The 16,795-nt window shown below is 40.2% G+C and overlaps 1 protein-coding gene across 3 annotated transcripts; it reads left to right on the top strand.

The window, feature by feature from the left end:
• On the top strand, positions 1–13,939 carry TAFAZZIN (tafazzin, phospholipid-lysophospholipid transacylase). 3 transcript variants are annotated; one of them, XM_070938146.1, is made up of 11 exons: positions 164–239; positions 3,019–3,173; positions 3,889–4,017; positions 6,355–6,400; positions 6,516–6,601; positions 8,036–8,116; positions 8,696–8,737; positions 8,818–8,880; positions 12,187–12,239; positions 12,376–12,453; positions 13,310–13,939. In XM_070938146.1, exons 2-11 carry the CDS (start codon positions 3,065–3,067, stop codon positions 13,409–13,411), a joined length of 789 nt encoding a protein of 262 aa, XP_070794247.1. In that variant the 5' UTR covers positions 164–239; positions 3,019–3,064; the 3' UTR covers positions 13,412–13,939. The 3 variants fall into 3 exon arrangements, with proteins under 3 accessions (XP_070794246.1, XP_070794247.1, XP_070794248.1); XM_070938145.1 differs by lacking the exon at positions 3,019–3,173 and having other exon boundaries at positions 1–239; XM_070938147.1 differs by lacking the exon at positions 3,889–4,017.
• The last annotated feature ends 2,856 nt before the right edge of the window (positions 13,940–16,795 follow it).

The raw sequence follows: 16,795 nt of genomic DNA, 5'->3' as shown, positions 1-16,795 counted from the left end.
TCCTTTTCTCTATCTCCATGGGCTCCTCCGAAAGTGCGTCACTTGGGAAAGCCTTTTCCAGCATCCCGGGGGCGGGATCGTGCGGGACTGTTTGATGAGGTTCCCTCCTTGGAAGTCCTATTGGGAGAAGATAGCAGCGCGTGAAGGAAGAGAGACTGCAAAACTGGGGCGCGCTGAGGCTGCGCGTGTCTCCTTCACCGCCGGAGAAAGAAGAGAAGGCAGACATCGGGGAAGCGGAGGTGAGTGAATGGGATTTGATGGGTGATCCAGGCGGAGTCAGGTCAGGAGGAAGGAAAGAACAGGCGATCCGATTAGAAGGCGTGTGCAGTAATCTGGGACAGAAGTGCCGTCTATGGGAATGAGGGTTGTGGGGGGGCTTGTATTGTGTTTCAGTGGTTGTAACCCTTGCATAGCAGGTGGAGGTTCAATGGGAGAGGTGGACTCTTGAATTTGTGGCGGGCAACTAATGCATCGACACACAGATACAAGGTGGCAATCACCCCAGGGGAGATTATATATATATCTATATATTATCTCTCTCTCTCTCTCTCTCTCTCTCTATCTATCTATCTATCTATCTATATCTATATATCTATATCTATCTATCTATCTATCTATCTATCTATCTATCTATCTATCTATATACACACACATATATCTATCTATAGCTATATCTATCTATCCATCCATCCATCTATCTATCCATCCATATGTACATCTATTTATCGATCTATCTATCATCTATCGATCTATCTATCCATATATACATCTATCTATCCATATATAATCTATCTATCTATCTATCCATCCATATATACATCTATCTATCTATCTTATCTAACCATATATACATCTATCTATGTTTTTTTCTTTTTTCTTTTTTCTTTTTCCTTTCTATCTTTTCTTTTATCTATCTATCTATCTATCATCTATCTATCCATCTATCCATCCATATATACATCTATCTATCTATCTATCTATCATCTATCTATCCATCTATCCATCCATCCATATATACATCTATCTATCTATCTATCTATCTATCTATCTATCTATCTATCTATCCATCCATATATACATCTATCTATCTATCTATCTATCTATCTATCTATCTATCTATTTATATCTATATCTATATATGATATATATGAAGAAATCGGATGCTCCTTGTGGTTTCATTGTGGTTCATTGACTTTGCAAAGTGATGAAAAGGGGAGGACTAGGCTCAAGAAACAGGTGGCTAAGATGGGTTGCTTTGAAGGTGGGGGAGGAAAGCAAATGGAATTTGGTTAGGGGTGGATGGCTGCCTGGCAACCTGGAGATGCAAGCTTTTCTTTTAAAAAAAAATATATATTTCAGAAGAAAATGGAGTTGCTCTCTGCTGCAGTACTTTACTGTATCCTTGTTATGAAATGTGGGAAAAGAAGGCTGATCAAAAGCTTTATATTTCAGTAGGCGAAGATGCTGATGATGTTGAATGGCATCTGGGTAGAAAAATTCAGCTGGCTGAATCAGAAGGGCAGGAAGCGACAGGTTTACTGGGGAAAATAATCAGGATTGACTCTGGGTGTGTGTGTGGGACAAAGCAGTAATATGATTTCAACATTCTCTTTCCCCTGTCATATACAGTATTTATCTTTACAAGGGATTTACAACCTTTAAAGATTGCTGCTGTCAAAATTCCAAACTGATGCTCAGATAAACTGGTTCTCTTCTGCAAAAACCCTACCATCAGCTTCTATTTAGAGTTATGCATCTCTTCATTTTTTTCTCTCCTATATCAGCAATATTTTTGACTATGGTTTTTCCTATGGAATGAATTGTATGCAAGCAACCAGTGTAAAAGTTGCAATGATACCTTTTTGCTTGGCTTGCTGCTCCAGGCAAATACTGAAGAAGTTGCCTGATTTCTCTGCTATCTTGAAAACATGCTTATTAACCCAGTTCCCAAAAAGGAAACGCTAAATAATGATGCTAAAAGTATGAAGTTAAAAAATATCTACTGGCAGGCTATGTATCTATCAACATTTGTGAAACATCTGAGGCTCATATCTGGTACACTGAGGAGAGAGCTATGACAGTGTAGAAAGAAAATGAGATTGGGAGTTACTTCTTGCACCTGAAATTATTGAACACCAGACCTCTAAAGCTGTGGAGAACCAATCTAAAGATGAATGGATACATGTGGGCTTACTCCAGAGTGTAGTCTGTTGTACCTTCAATTATTTCTTATTTCTCTCAGATATTGTTCTTGATAAAATTTCATGTGATGTGCATCTCAAAATCTTTATTTCCCTAACAATAGTATATGTCAATAATTTCATTCCCCAAACTGGTTTTTCTGGAGTTGGGATGGATGGATCTATGACACTGACATGCTTTGTTAATAGTTTGCTTGGAGGTGTAATTATCAGCTTCTAAATGCCATGTATCTATAATGTGGCCATATGTCATATAGTATTACCAATATGCATGCCATTATATTTCAGTTGCATCTTTCAATTATGTGGTTTGGCTTAATTCTGATGACTAATTTTAAATAAAATTAGCAGATGTGGTCCAGGCAGAAGAAGGAACATCATGACTTCAAAACCTAAGGGATTGGTTTGGACAAAACTCAGCAGCACTTTTTCATGTGGCTGTTGACAAAAATAGGATTGCCAACATGATCGCCAACTTCTGATTACGGATATGGCACAAGAAGAAGAATTTTGAATAGAAAAAAGAACAATAATATGAGGTGTTATAATTGTGGAACAGGGTTCTGGAGAGATGGCTTTGATGTTTTTGGTCCAGCTTTCTGTTCTGTGACTGTAGCACTTCTTGCAAAATGTAGGACAATTTTTTTTAATGTTATGTGGCAATCCTTGGGCAAGATGATCCTGTAGGGGTGTGGTGCCAGTAGCAAGTTGAGACTGAAACCTCTGAGCAGAGCAAGGATTCGGCACAAGTCTGTCAGCTGAGAAATATAATGGAAATCATTGGCTGATAAATAGTCTGCTGTCTCTCCATTCACAGGGACAGCTGACAGCATTGCCTTTAGAGGATCACCAGGGATGGGAAGATGCCCCTGGAGGTGAAATGGCCGTTTCCTCAGGTCCCAAATCTGCCATGGAATTTGGCCAGCAGGGTGATCATGGGATTGGTGGGTACCTATAGCTGCTTCTGGACCAGTGAGTATTTATTACCTCTCCTCTGTTTTGACCGATGGCTGATTGAAAGATGCTTGACTGATCAAGCAAATCTGTGACCTGGGGCTTCCTTGGCCACATTATCAAGGAGGGTACTTGGAATGTTTTTTGTTGTTAGTTGCAGCAAAAAGCTCATGTTGTCACATGTCTTGGTTCTTCTGTGTATAATGCAGATTTTGGAGAAGAGGTCCCATTTTTCTGAGATCTGGAAATTGATCAGCAACCCCAGGAGATCAGGGGGCAAAAACAATAGGGGGTATATTAGCTCATGGATAGATTGATCAACATGTTCAATAGGTTTATGTACTTTGTGCCTTTTCCAATGGCCAGTTTTGCCTGAGGATAAGAGCCACCAAAATTCTTGACTTGAGTCTCCTCAGATCAAGTTCAACATCAGGACATTTGTTTGCAATTTTCTTGGCAACGGCAAAGAGATAATTTCCATTCCTTTCTTTTGGAATGCTTTTATAACTTTTCGCTTATGACCTTGGGTCTCCTTGATAGACCTGTATAAATTCTTTGAACACTCAAAACGTTCAGAAGTCTAAATTCCTCATTCTGTCTGCCTTGTTAAAATCTGAATTAGATCCTGGGAACTCTATAAAGTGGGATTATTAAATAAAATCCATTTGAGTGTTTTATCTAAAGTGTTGCAGTTGCTGCCTTTCACATTGTTACCTTGTTGTCCTTTGTTCAGGATATCTAAACAAGCTGAATATCCATAATGAAGAAGTTCTTTATGACCTAATTGAGAAGCGCCAACCAGGGACCCCCCTCTTGACTGTCTGCAACCATCAGTCCTGCATGGATGACCCACATCTTTGGGGTACGCTATGAGAAGGAAAGGGCTGCCAGTTTGAGAAAAACATTGTGTTTTTTCTCCTCTTTGAGACATGCATTGTTTTACATGAAAAAAAGAAAGAGAAAGGAAATGAGGGAACTGCAGAGATATGGAGCTTATATTGTTAATTTTTTAGAAACAGGTGGTTCAGGGTTTGGCCAAAAGCAAATGAGAAAGGAAGTAGTATGGTAATTAATGGATCTTGTTTGGTCAAATATTTAATCATTTTCAGATTTTGAGAAAGTTTATTACTCTGTCTGGCTATTTTTGCTGCAAGAAGGCAGTTGAGGATTTCCAGTGCAGATAATCTTGAATCAAGCAATGCTAGCAAGGGCTGTGAAACAAAAGCACATCTAAAGAGTTTATTTGATTTCAGTTATTTCTGTCTTTCAAAATTTTCTCTGATACTTTTCCTAACACATCAAAAACTCATTTGGTAAAAACACCATAATAGATCTCATATTTAAATCTCTGAATCAATTGTTGTTGTCTTCAGCCCTTCAAGTTGAGCCAGGTCAGGAAACATGGACTATTGAAACTCTAGAGTATCTTGAAAGCTTGCCACAATATCCTTCTTCCCCATTTTATACCAAACAGAATCAAGGCAGATTTATCTTAAATTTCTTTCTCAAGATTTTTTTTTAACTTTCCCAGAAAGGTTAACATGGCTCTTGCATTCCTTTCTCAAGAATATCTTCACACTTCTGTTCATTGCCTCAAACAATATCTAGCAGTATTCAAATATATCTGTATTTATCTTTAGCTATTTAGCTACTCTGCTTTTTACAATCATGATCAAATTGATGAGTCTATGGTACTTGTTTAATTTGTTACTGCTTGTAATAAGTTCAGACCCACCTTGAACAAGCGTTTCCATCATAGATTATTCACACAAGCATCTTTCTTTCAAGAAAGTTCAGTGTGTCAAACTTCTCTGCTTTCCACATTCCAACCTGTTTGAATGAGACAACTTGTACATCTCTAAAGTGGACAATCACCTAGCAGTTAAAAGTGGAATCTCAGCGAGGGTATTTTTTATTACAAATTCACTTTTAAAAATTAAATACTAACAATGCTGCAATACCACCAAATGTGAGGGATTAAAAGAGCCAGTTTGGTGTAGTGGGTAGGGTGCTAGCCTAGAAACCAGGAAATTGTGAGTTCTAGTTTTCCCTTAGATATGAAAGTTGGCTGCGTAAGCTTCAGGCCAGTCACGGGATTGTTGCTGTAGGAAAAATACAAGGCCAAAGTATTAGGGTGTGCATACTTTCTTGAATTAAATATAGAATAACAGAGTTGGAAGGGAACTTGGAGGTCTTCTAGTCCAACCCCTTGCTTAGGCAGGACTACACCACTTCAGACAAATGGTTATCCAACATCTTCTTAAAAATTTCCAGTGTTGGAGCATTCACAACTTCTGGAGGCAAGTTGTTCCATTGATCAATTGTTCTCACTGTCAGGAAATTTCTTCTTAGTGCTAAGTTGCTTCTCTCTTTGATTAGTTTCCACCCATTGCTTCTTGTCCTGCCCTCAGGTGCTTTGGAGAATAGCTTGACTCTCTCTTCTTTGTGGTAGCCCCTGAGATATTGGAACACTGCTATCATGTCTCCTGTAGTCCTTGTTTTCATTAAACTAGATATACCCAGTTCCTGCAACCGTTCTTCATATGTTTTAGCCTCCAGTCCCCTAATCATCTTCGTTGCTCTTCTCTGCACTCTTTCTAGAGTCTCAACATCTTTTTTACATCGTGGCGACCAAAACTGAATGCAATATTCCAAATGTGGCCTTACCAAGGCATTATAAAGCGGTATTAACATTTCATGTGATCTTGATTCTATCCCTCTGTTTATGCAGCCTAGAACTGTGTTGGCTTTTTTGGCAGCTGCTGCACACTGCTGGCTCATATTTAAATGGTTGTCCACTTGGACTCCAAAATCCCTCTCACAGTTACAACCTTTGAGCAAGGTACCACATATACTGTACCTATGTATTTTGTTTATAACAAAATAATATAAAAAGGTGGATCAGATTACAATACACTATACAACATTGCACTCAAAAGTAGTCAGAGGAAAAATTCATTCCTGTTTTAAAAACAGGAATTTAACCACCTTTTCATGTTAAATCAAACCTGTCACATCAAACTCTGGCTTTCCTCTGAATCACATTTCAAATAGTGATATGTATAAAAAAAATTCCATTCTTAACTGCAAAGCTACTTCAACAACTTTCCAACATCACCTGTTTTTTATGCTTCCATTTATTTTTCTGTTTGGTAGAAATAGGTTTGGATTGGTCCCATTAATGTTGTGTCTCCTACAGGTATCCTGAGATTACGACATGTCTGGAACTTGCAGAAGATGCGGTGGTAAATCATGAGGAAGAGTGGCTTTCCCTGGAAAAAGAAGGGGCCCCATTCAGTCCCTGTTGTGTGGGTTTGGTGAACATATGTCAGTACTGACATATTTTTATGGCTCTCTTAGGACTCCAACAGCTGCAGATATCTGCTTCACCAAGGAGCTGCATTCCCATTTCTTTAGCCTTGGGCGATGTGTTCCTGTCTGTCGGGGTATGTAGCTGGTTTACTTGATAGAGGAATAGAGACAGATCATGATTAGTGCGAGTTCAAAAAATGCAATATTCACTTTAGCACTAATTGTAAAATTGAATGCAGATCATGTTTAATGCCACCCAAAATTCAGTTAATGGGAGACTAGGGTGACTGCTATTGAAGGTAGTGCATGCACAGTTGCAGTTGGGATTTTAGACATGGCTACTCTTCATGTGTGCAAAATAGAGAAAAGAAAGATTCCATCAGAAGAAAACAGTACAAGTTCAGAAAAGACAATGCTCATTATTACATTGGAGCAAAAATTTTATCTGAATGGCACAAATGTGGCTATCTACATAGATATAGATATAATGTAGATATATATATATCTACATAGATTTATATCTACATAGAGGTAGATATAAACATCTACAACCAAAGAAACAAAACATGGATGTATGGATTAAGGATTACAATTGATGTATGGATTAAAAATTGGAATAAAAATGCACTCCTCTTGGCAGAGAAGCCATTCAGAACAAAATTTTGTTTGTTTAAGAGAGTAAAAGAAAAAAAATAATGAAATAGAACAAAGGTATAATGAAGGTGTTGCTTGATTTGATTGATTTAAAAATTGAATTTAACACATGTTAAAATTACTGTAATATTTACATATACATATAAACCTTTATGCATATAAACATTTATGTTTAAGATATTCCATTGCCTCTTTCTATCAAGCTGGAACCAATTACCCTATTTTCCATAGAAATATCACTTCAAATAGTGTGAATTAGAATTATGGGACTCTTTCTTTTGTGGGATTCATTAACCAAGGCAAGGAGCTCTTGGGATACAACTAGAGAGATGATATCAGGACCAAGGACAGAAGTGCCTGAAACAAAGTGAAAAGTAATTTTCCATCTTGAGATCCTCACTAAATATTAAGGCAGCAAGAGGTCTTTGGACCTTTATTTCCCCAGTGTCATATTTCCATAAAAATAATAGTGACCAATAATGTTTTAATAGTATCTTTATTAAAATTACTATAATAAAAATACCAATTAAAAAATAGGTACAGAAAATAAAAATATACTGTAGTAACAAAAGAGACATATATGAAGAAATTACTTCCTAACTTCATAGCAAGTATAATTCATTTTAGAAACATCTTTTTCTTTAAAATATACTTTTGCAGAGTAATTTGTCATTTTCCCCCAGAAGCCTACCTATCTTACTGTTGCTGAGTAGATCCACTAAAAATTGCCAGTTGCTTTACAGATGGAAAAAGGCTCTCTAAATAAAAATCTTACAGATACTTATGTCTTTTTTCCTAGGGAGGGATGGCAAGTAGTATGGCTAGGGATATATGCTTTAGGAACCCTCTAAGTGTGTAGGTAAGGAGTTTGCATGTGAGATGGAAGAGCTTGACAGTGTTCCTTCTTTTCACAGGAGATGGGGTGTACCAGAAAGGCATGGACTATATACTAGAGAAGCTCAACCGTGGTGACTGGGTCCACATGTTCCCAGAAGGTAGCAGTAGCTGAAAGCTGTTCTGGGAGGTTGCTGGGGGTTAGAAGGCACAGATGCATTTCATAGCACCTTGCTGTCATACCTGGGCTGTCAGATTCCCTGGGGCAGTGGTGAAATGTAAAATCTGTTACTACCAGTTCTGTGGGTGTGGCTTGGTGGTGGGGGTAATGTGACGGTGGGCATGGCCAACTTTTTTTTTTTTTAACTTTTAAAACCATTTTTTCTACAACCTCTTCGGCCAAAGAGGTTGTAAAAAAAATGCTTTTAAAAGCCTCTGACGATCCCAGCTGAGCCGCGCGATCGTCAGAGGCTTTTTTTTTTAACTTTTAAAAGCATTTTTTCGGCTGAAGAGGTTGTAGAAAAAATGCTTTTAACAAAAAAAAAAAAGCCTCTGATGATTGCACGGCTCAGATGGGCATGGGGAGGGGCAGGGATTTTTGCTACTGGTTCTCTGAACTACCCGCTGCCATCGCTACCAGATTGGGCGAGCCGGTCCGAACCGGGAGCATTTCATTCCTGCCCTGGGGGACTTGAAGTGCACCCAATTGCTTCACATTTTCTCCCATCTTTCTTTTGCAGGTAAAGTGAACATGACCCAGGAATTCATGCGCTTCAAATGGGGTAGGTATTTTCCTAAGAACTGAGGTGCATCCTGGGGTAACTCTGTTGCCTTTAATTCTGCTTCTTTTTCTTTCTTCCAGGTATTGGGCGTCTTCTGGCTGAATGCCGTCTGCACCCCATTATACTGCCACTCTGGCATGTAGGTGAGGCCTCAATCAAAAGTGTAGTGTGAGGTGGGGAGAAGGGGAAGTAAAAATTTGCACAGTGGCTACAAATTACAGTTGCCAGAATAAATGTGAGATAGGTCTCTCCAACCTAATTAATCCTCTAATGCCTACACAGGAAGAATAATATGAGAAGAGGTGGCTCTTCTCATTCAGGACCATAATAGTCTTGAAAGCGAAGCAGATGTGCTCAAGGAAGCTGGCAGGAACTCACAAGTCAGTTAACCATCTGATGAAGTAATTTGTGATAGCTTAGAGGATAATGAATAGTTTGAAGGTGCCACAAGATCTTTTTTGCAATAGAATAACATGACCACAAGAACCTTTTCCTTATTGATTGACACTTTCCTTTCTGGAAATAGTTTTCTGAGAATGAGTCCGAGAGGATGATTTTAAAAGGTAAAGTGGCAAACCACCGTAGAAGGACCTTCTTGTACCTGCTAGCTCCTTCCGTGAGCAGGCAAGAAAGCACTGCAACTGGAACAAACTCTTCCCTATCTACACATACAAGCTGAACTTTGAGAATTTTGTTCTTTGTCCAAGTGCCTTGGATGAATGCAGCTCTAGTACGGATCTGTTTTCTCAAAGCACAACCATTCAACTCCCATTTCCAGCTTGAGGATGCCTCATTATCTCATCTTCAGGACATATCCCCCTGATGCAGCTCATAGTCTATTTTGTATTTCGTATCTATCTGATCTGACGTAAAAGTCACATTTTCTGTTTTCTCCCACATCTCCCTGATGTGCAAGATTTGCACAATGCCTGAAGCTGCTGGGGCTATAGAGCTGGTGATGTAGGAGGGCCTGGGGTCTGCCCAGTTCCCGTTAGCCACTTTTGACTACCTCCCCTTCTCTCCCCCTCCCCTTCCTCCTGGTTTCCTGGTTCCCTTCTGGTCATGCAAGGGTCCAATACTAGTCCTGTTGCATGTCAGATAAGATGCCAGAATGTGTGTGTGTGGAGGGGGGCATAACACTGATCGAAGTGGGCCCACCATCATCCTCATACAAATTGCCACAATGCCACAGGAGGATAGGGTGAGTTCAAAGTCAGCATCATTACCGGGCTGCCTGCAGGTCACAAGAGAGCTAGTGCTGGCCAAAGCAGTCAGATTCCTTTCTAAAGTCACTTTCCCTTCCCGGAGCCTGAGCAGCATAACAGCATGGGCTGAAACAAGAGAATTCACTCTTGGAGCTTTCCCCTCCCAGATCTTCTCTGCGATCTGCCCACAACCCTTGTAGGAGGCTTGCACTTTAGCCAATGCTGCCCTCCCCTCCTCATGTGATCTGCCGACATGCTTGTCAGCAGACTGCAGAGAAAATGTCAGATGGGAAGGTAAATAAGAGTGTGAAGATATATTTGCTAGAAATAATTTTACTGTCACAAACACCTGCCTGCCCCTCCCACCTCCAACTGCAAGCATGATCCTGCCAACTGCACATATCACCTGCAGTATCTGTTTCATGGGATGGAATGATGTCATGTATTCTCTGTCTGTCCAGTGTGAATTAGGTGCTACAAATGACCTTTGTTATGGATAGGAGCTAGAGAGAACAGGAAGCAATAAAAAAAAATTGTCAGTGTGGAATCCTGCCCCTCTTACCTAAAGGATAGTACTTGGTGCTTGTTTTTCCACACCCAGCAAATGGAAGTGGGAATCTTGGTGGGAGGGAAAATGCAGTCATAAATTGTTGCATCTAAAACTTGCTCCACAGTAAACTCTTAGGACACTGCCACTTGCTGGCCTCATTATCCAAGCAGAAGGGAAATCAGCTTTCAGGACAGAGCAAGATATGCTAGCAGGAAAGCACATTAAAACATCTAAATAGATGTGGCCTCGGGTCCCAATTTCATGATAACAATGAAGTACGTTTTTACCTTTCTATATTTTATTTTGACTAGGTTTAGGCAATCAGTACGGAGAACAAAGTTGTATATGTTTAATGTTGCTGCTGATACCATAATTATTCTATCATGTAGAATAGGCAGCAGCATCCATGGAAAGAATATCCAAATCAGCAGGATGGAGGGTGGAGCATCATAATGGAAACCTCACCCTTTTTTGGATGTGCAGGTTCAAATAAGGCAGGGCTTGCATTGCAGGGCTCCCATCTTTCCTTCTTGCCAATTTTCTCCTTCCCACCTTTCTAGATTGAGAATAAGATAGGGAAGTAAGCATTGCAAAATCCCATATATCAAAGGTCATGGTAAAAATGAGCCTTGGTAGTACAGTGGTCTAAGGCACCCTGTTATTAAGACCAGATGCCTGCAATTACTGCAGGTTCGAATCTCGCCAGGCTCAAGGTTGACTCAGCCTTCCATCCTTTCTAAGGTAGGTAAATTGAGGACCCAGTTTGTGGGGACAATAAGCTGACTTTGTATAAATATACAAAAGGATGAAGGCTATTGCTTAACGCATTGTAAGCCGCCCTGAGTCTCCGGAGAAGGGCGGCATATAAATCAAATTAAAAAAAAAAAAATGCTGGAAGCTGATCTCAACAAAATCTAGAAGACTGCACAATCCCCCAAGCTCCTGATTAGAATTTGCATAGTAAGGGCCAAATGGTGTGAAGATGAGAGAAACTGGTTTGCAGGGATCCTATTTAAATAGAATAACATTAGGAAAAACTTCTAAGAACTTCTGCATAATTAGCTGAGCACAGGGATATATATCTATGTAAACAAATTGTTGCTCATCAATTAAAAAAAAGTCACAAAGTTGGGGGGGAAAAAAAGAACATGGAATACAGATAGTCCTCAATTTACAACAGTTCATTTAGTGACCGTTCAAAGTTACGACGGTACTGAAAAAAATGACATATTGTTTTTCACACGACATTTGCAGCATCCCCACATTCAGGTGATCAAAACTCAAATGCTTGGCAACTGACTCATATTTATGACTGTTGGTGTGTCCCAAGGTCATGTTACTCACTTTGTGACCTTCTGACAAGCAAAGTCAATGGGGAAGCCAGATTCATTTAACAACCATGTTACTATCTTAACAACTGCAATGATTCTGTTAATAACTATGATAAGAGAGGTCGTAAAATGGGACAAAACTCACTTAACAAATTTCTCACTTAGCAACATAAATTTGGGGCTCAATTATGGTCGTAAGTCAAGGACTACCTGTACTGGAGGTTTAGAATTGCAGGTTCTTTGAGATTATATGTATGTATATATGTACATGTGTAGGAATCCTGTTTTATGTTGTCATTTGACATCCCTGCAAGGATCAGGGCTTGGATAAAAAATAAATATTCTGTCTTTCGATATCCCTAGGAATGAATGATGTACTCCCCAATGCACCCCCTTACGTGCCCCGAGTTGGACAGGTAAGGGGTTTGGGGTTGCAGGATGGAGGTAGGGAGAAGGGGTTCCAATTAGCATGGAAATTGTGAAAATGGAAAGCACTGAATCTAGAAATCCTCATTAAAAAAGTGCCATAACAAGGTATTTTCTTCCATACAGAAAATTACCGTGTTAATTGGGAAGCCATTCAGCGTCCGTCCATTGCTAGAACGGCTGCGGGCAGAAAACAAGTCGGCGGTGAGTGCAGAGTGAAAATACTGGGAAAACTGAACTCCATGGGTGGTGATAGGACAAGTATCATGCAGCAGAGGTTGAAAGCATGGGTGTCCACAGGCAACAATCACAAAAGCTTCCATGGAAGCTCAAGACATTAACAAAAATTGAAATTATCTTTAAATCTTAATGCCGGTCACTGAAAAGATTGCTAAAGCTGACTTTATTGTGATCTCCTTAGTATGATTCACATTGGACTCTTGATAATACAATGAACCTGCTAGATGGGCATGTTTAGATTTGTACCCTTTATCTGGCAAGCACCAGATTGGGAAAAGTTGTGCACTATGGCTCTAGCAAAACAGACTTGATGTGGCAAGGCATTAGCTGGATTCACACCAGAGGTGGGTTTCAGCAGGTTCTGACCAGTTCTGGAGAACCAGTAGCGGAAATTTTGAGTAGTTCGGAAAACCGCTAGTAAAAATTCTGACTGGCCCCGCCCCCATCTATTCTCTGCCTCCCAAGTCCCAGCTGATCGGGAGGAAATGGGGATTTTACAGTATCCTTCCCCTGGATTGGGGAGGGAATGGAGATTTTACAGTAACCTTCCTCTGCCACACCTACCAAGCCACACCCACCAAGCCATGCCACGCCCACCAAGCCACGCCCACAGAACCGGTAGTAAAAAAATTTGAAACCCACCACTGATTCACACCCTATACGGAGCCATAATGTAGTCTATGTACTTTGGGCTCCGCGGAATGTGTGTACACAGCCAAACTAAAGCCAAAGTCTTGTTATGACTTAACATGGTGTGTGGACCCAATCATTATAAGTATGCTTCCATTGCTTTGTTGATTTTGGCTCTTTCTGGTTGTAGACGGAGATGCGCAAAGCCCTGACTGATTTCATTCAGGAGGAGATCCAGACCCTGAAGGAACAGGCCGAGAGACTGCATCAGACTTTCAAGCTACAGGGCTAGTGTTGACTAAACTAAGCAGAAGCTCTGTTACTGAAACATGGATTATCCAATCGTGGTCTATGGCAAGACATGTAGTCTTTGCACGGACTACTTTTAACTCGTCGCTTTTAAGTTAAATTTTCTCATATCTACACCTACCATCCCATCCACACCCTGCTGCAGATGGAGTGGCATTGCATGCAGAAGACTGGATGAAAGCTCCAATACCCCTTGTTGACCTTCATGCTCTCCTGACTGTACTGGCTTTGGTGTCTGCCTCCCAAAAGGAGGGACGTGCAATGGCTACTGTATGTAGCTCCCTCTTACTAGAACCCAGAGGTGCTGGGACAACTGCTGGTAGTGCAAGAACAGGAAGAGGAGGGGAATGGGGGGGGAAATCCGTCTCCATCCTGTTCTTCCAAATATCTCCACTCATTGAAAGAATACATAATGCATTTTGTATATTTCCTCTTTTTGTAGACTTGGTTTGCAAATGATTTTATACTTGGAAACCCCCCCCCCCTCAATAAATGATTCAGACCTGTTGCACCCCGGGTTAATCTCTGAAGTGCCAGGGATTAAGGCTTTCTGCACATAATTCAAGTTTCTTCAGGAAGGAATGTGTTTCACATTAAAGTACCTAGGAAAAGGCCCTCCATTTGCTAACAGGTACACCAAATACTGTAGCTTGTGAAAAACAATTAAGGCACCACTCTTAAAAACAAGCCAAACAGGTTGACATAAACTTATCTGGATTAAATTTCATCAGATACAGTATATGAATGTAACCCTGTACATACAATACAAGTACCATGACTAGGGAGACAGAGTGGATTTTAGGCACTGAAGACAGAAAAAAATACAAAATTAGATTTCTTTTCCCCCCATTTATGGTTTATGTCTGGTTTTGGGAAACTGTTTGGACAAGTCCCTTCAGTTTTCTTGGCATGGTTTTCAGAAGCAGTTTGCTAGTGTCTCCTTCTTAGGGCCAGACTAGTGCAAGGTTACCTGTACCACTATATCAAACTGACTCTCTAATTATCCATTAATAATAGATATTCATAAAATCCTGAACAGTCACAGCTGTTACAGTAATTTGCCAGTTTACATAAAATGTAATTAAAAACTTCAACCGTTGACCCCATTAAACCATAAAAGATGGAGTTAGATCAGTACAATACTTTAGAGAACATTCAATAGAGCACTGAGAAAATATCCACTGTAAAGAACATGGTGTCTTCCTGTCTGATACTCAGCAATGCAAGAACAGCTTCTGGCAATTAAGAACAATCTTAAAGGCTAACTGCTACCTGCTTAAAAGCACAACCCTGTGAAAAGACACCTTAAGCAGCAGGTGTTGTGTGTGGTTAGAGCAGGGGTCAGCAACCTGCGGCTCTGGAGCCGCATGCGGCTCTTTGGGCCCTCTGCTGTGCTCCCTGTCAGGTGATCCTACCACTGGCTGGCTCCGCCCCTCGCTCTCCCCTCCCAGTCACTCCTTGCCTGGCCTGAGAAGGTAAAGGCGACGGCAGGGGATGGAGAAGTGGCCAGAGCAGATACAGAAAGGGGGAAGAGAGAGAGACATAGAAAGATAGAGAAAGGGGGAAGAGAGATATATCAAAAGGATTTTTTGGTTCCTGGTGTTTTTTAACAACTGGTTCTCTGCCCTAATGACCGGCTAGGTAGGCATGGCTGGGGAGGGGAGTCATGTGACTGGTGGAAGTGAGTGACATCAACTTGGTCACGCCCACCCAGGTTTTATGGCTCCTGGTGTTTTCTGAGGGAAACGGGTCCAAATGGCTCTTTGAATATTTTAAGGTTGCAGACCCCTGAGTTAGAGTGATAGAGTGGGAGTCAATGTACTGGTAGTAGAGAAAATTATCCAGAGTAAGGCCTCTGAATATAATGAATGGGGTTTATATAAGGGGAGTAGGGCTTCTTATCAGATTATATGCTTTGTTAATTAGGGACAGTGGGAAGGAAATGTCCCCTTCCCCCTTTCTTTGTAATGCCTGTTGAAGGTTTCTATCGTATTGGTTAATTACTGTTATTCAGTTTACAAGTGCAATTTCTTCGTAACTGACATCAAGCATTGAGTATTTGGTAAATCTATTATTAGTGCAAATATAATATCAGGAATTCAGCATCACTGAGATGTTATGTTATGACCTGTGATTCTTCGCATTACAGCTCACAACTTGATACGTCTGGGTAAATCAACCTATAAGCTTTTGGTGACTGCAGGAAAAAAATACCATTTCCCCCCACTCCCATCCAGAGCTTGTCCATCTGTGTACAAATTCCATTCATTTTAATAGGATTTACAAAAGATCTTTGGGGCTGGGAATTAAGTTCAGAAAAGTGTGGTATATTGAAAAGTCATTGGTGGTTGCTAGAGTAGACATGTAAATGAGTTAAGACATAAAGGAATTAAGAGTACCTTCCAATGTATGCCAAAAGGATTAAAATCTTAGTGGCAGCTAAAAGCAACACTTCCTATCCCTGGACTATTGCTATTGATGCAAAACACCATGTATCTGCTTTGCTGGAGGCCTTGAAAAGTCTGCATTCCTAAAAACTGTAGAGATTCTCAGTCATCCAGGTCATGGTTGTCCCAAAGGTGCTTTTTCAGGAGGCAACTGGATTTTCTTGTTTTTTCTTAGAAGATGTTTCACTTCTCATCCAAGAAGCTTCTTCAGCTCTGACAAGATAATGGGGAATTAAGGATTTATAATATAAACAACATTGTAATGTCCTATAATGTATTGGACATTTATTAAGAATGCAGACCGAAAGGTGCTTTTTCAGGAGGCAACTGGACTTTCTTGTTTTTTTGTTGAAGACGTTTTGCTTCTCATCCAAGAAGCTTCTTCAGCTCTGCTTCTTGGATGAGAAGCAAAATGTCTTCAAAGAAAAAACAAGAAAATCCAGTTGCCTCCTGAAAAAGCACCTTTGGGTCTGCATTCTTAATAAATATCCAATATATAGGACATTACAATGTTGTTTAAAGCATCCAACACAGATACTGATTCATTGCAATCCTAACTTTCCTGCTTGGATCTTTCCATTACAACAATCTTTTGAGATATGTTGCCACAAGATACATGTAGTCCTCGACTTATGACCACAATTGAGCCCAACATTTCTATTGCTAAGCGAGACAGTTGAGTTTTGCTCCAATTTATGACCTTTCTTGCTGTTGTTAAATTAACCACTGCAGTTGTTAAATTAGTAACAGGGTTGTTAAGTGAATCTGGCTTCCCCATTATCTTTGCTTGTCAGAAAGTGGCAAAATGCACCAAGACAAATTCCTTGTGTGTCCAATCACACTTGGCCAATAAAGAATTCTATTCTATTCTATTCTATTCTATTCTATTCTATTCTATTCTATTCTATTCTATTCTATTC

The sequence above is a fragment of the Pituophis catenifer genome, unplaced genomic scaffold, assembly GCF_029215685.1.
Source record: "Pituophis catenifer annectens isolate HBS135680 unplaced genomic scaffold, rPitCat1.0.hap2 SCAF_2, whole genome shotgun sequence".
NCBI classification, from domain to species: domain Eukaryota; kingdom Metazoa; phylum Chordata; class Lepidosauria; order Squamata; family Colubridae; genus Pituophis; species Pituophis catenifer.
This window is presented reverse-complemented; position numbering and strand designations above follow the sequence as displayed.

What these genes read in the sequence shown, in the direction of transcription:
- TAFAZZIN (XM_070938145.1), top strand. Translation starts at nt 95, where the DNA reads ATGAGGTTCCCTCCTTGGAAGTCCTATTGGGAGAAGATAGCAGCGCGT. An exon ending in GGATGACCCACATCTTTGGG is followed by an intron (nt 4,018 to 6,354) that starts GTACGCTATGAG and finishes TGTCTCCTACAG; the next exon opens with GTATCCTGAGATTACGACAT. An exon ending in ACTGCCACTCTGGCATGTAG is followed by an intron (nt 8,881 to 12,186) that starts GTGAGGCCTCAA and finishes CGATATCCCTAG; the next exon opens with GAATGAATGATGTACTCCCC.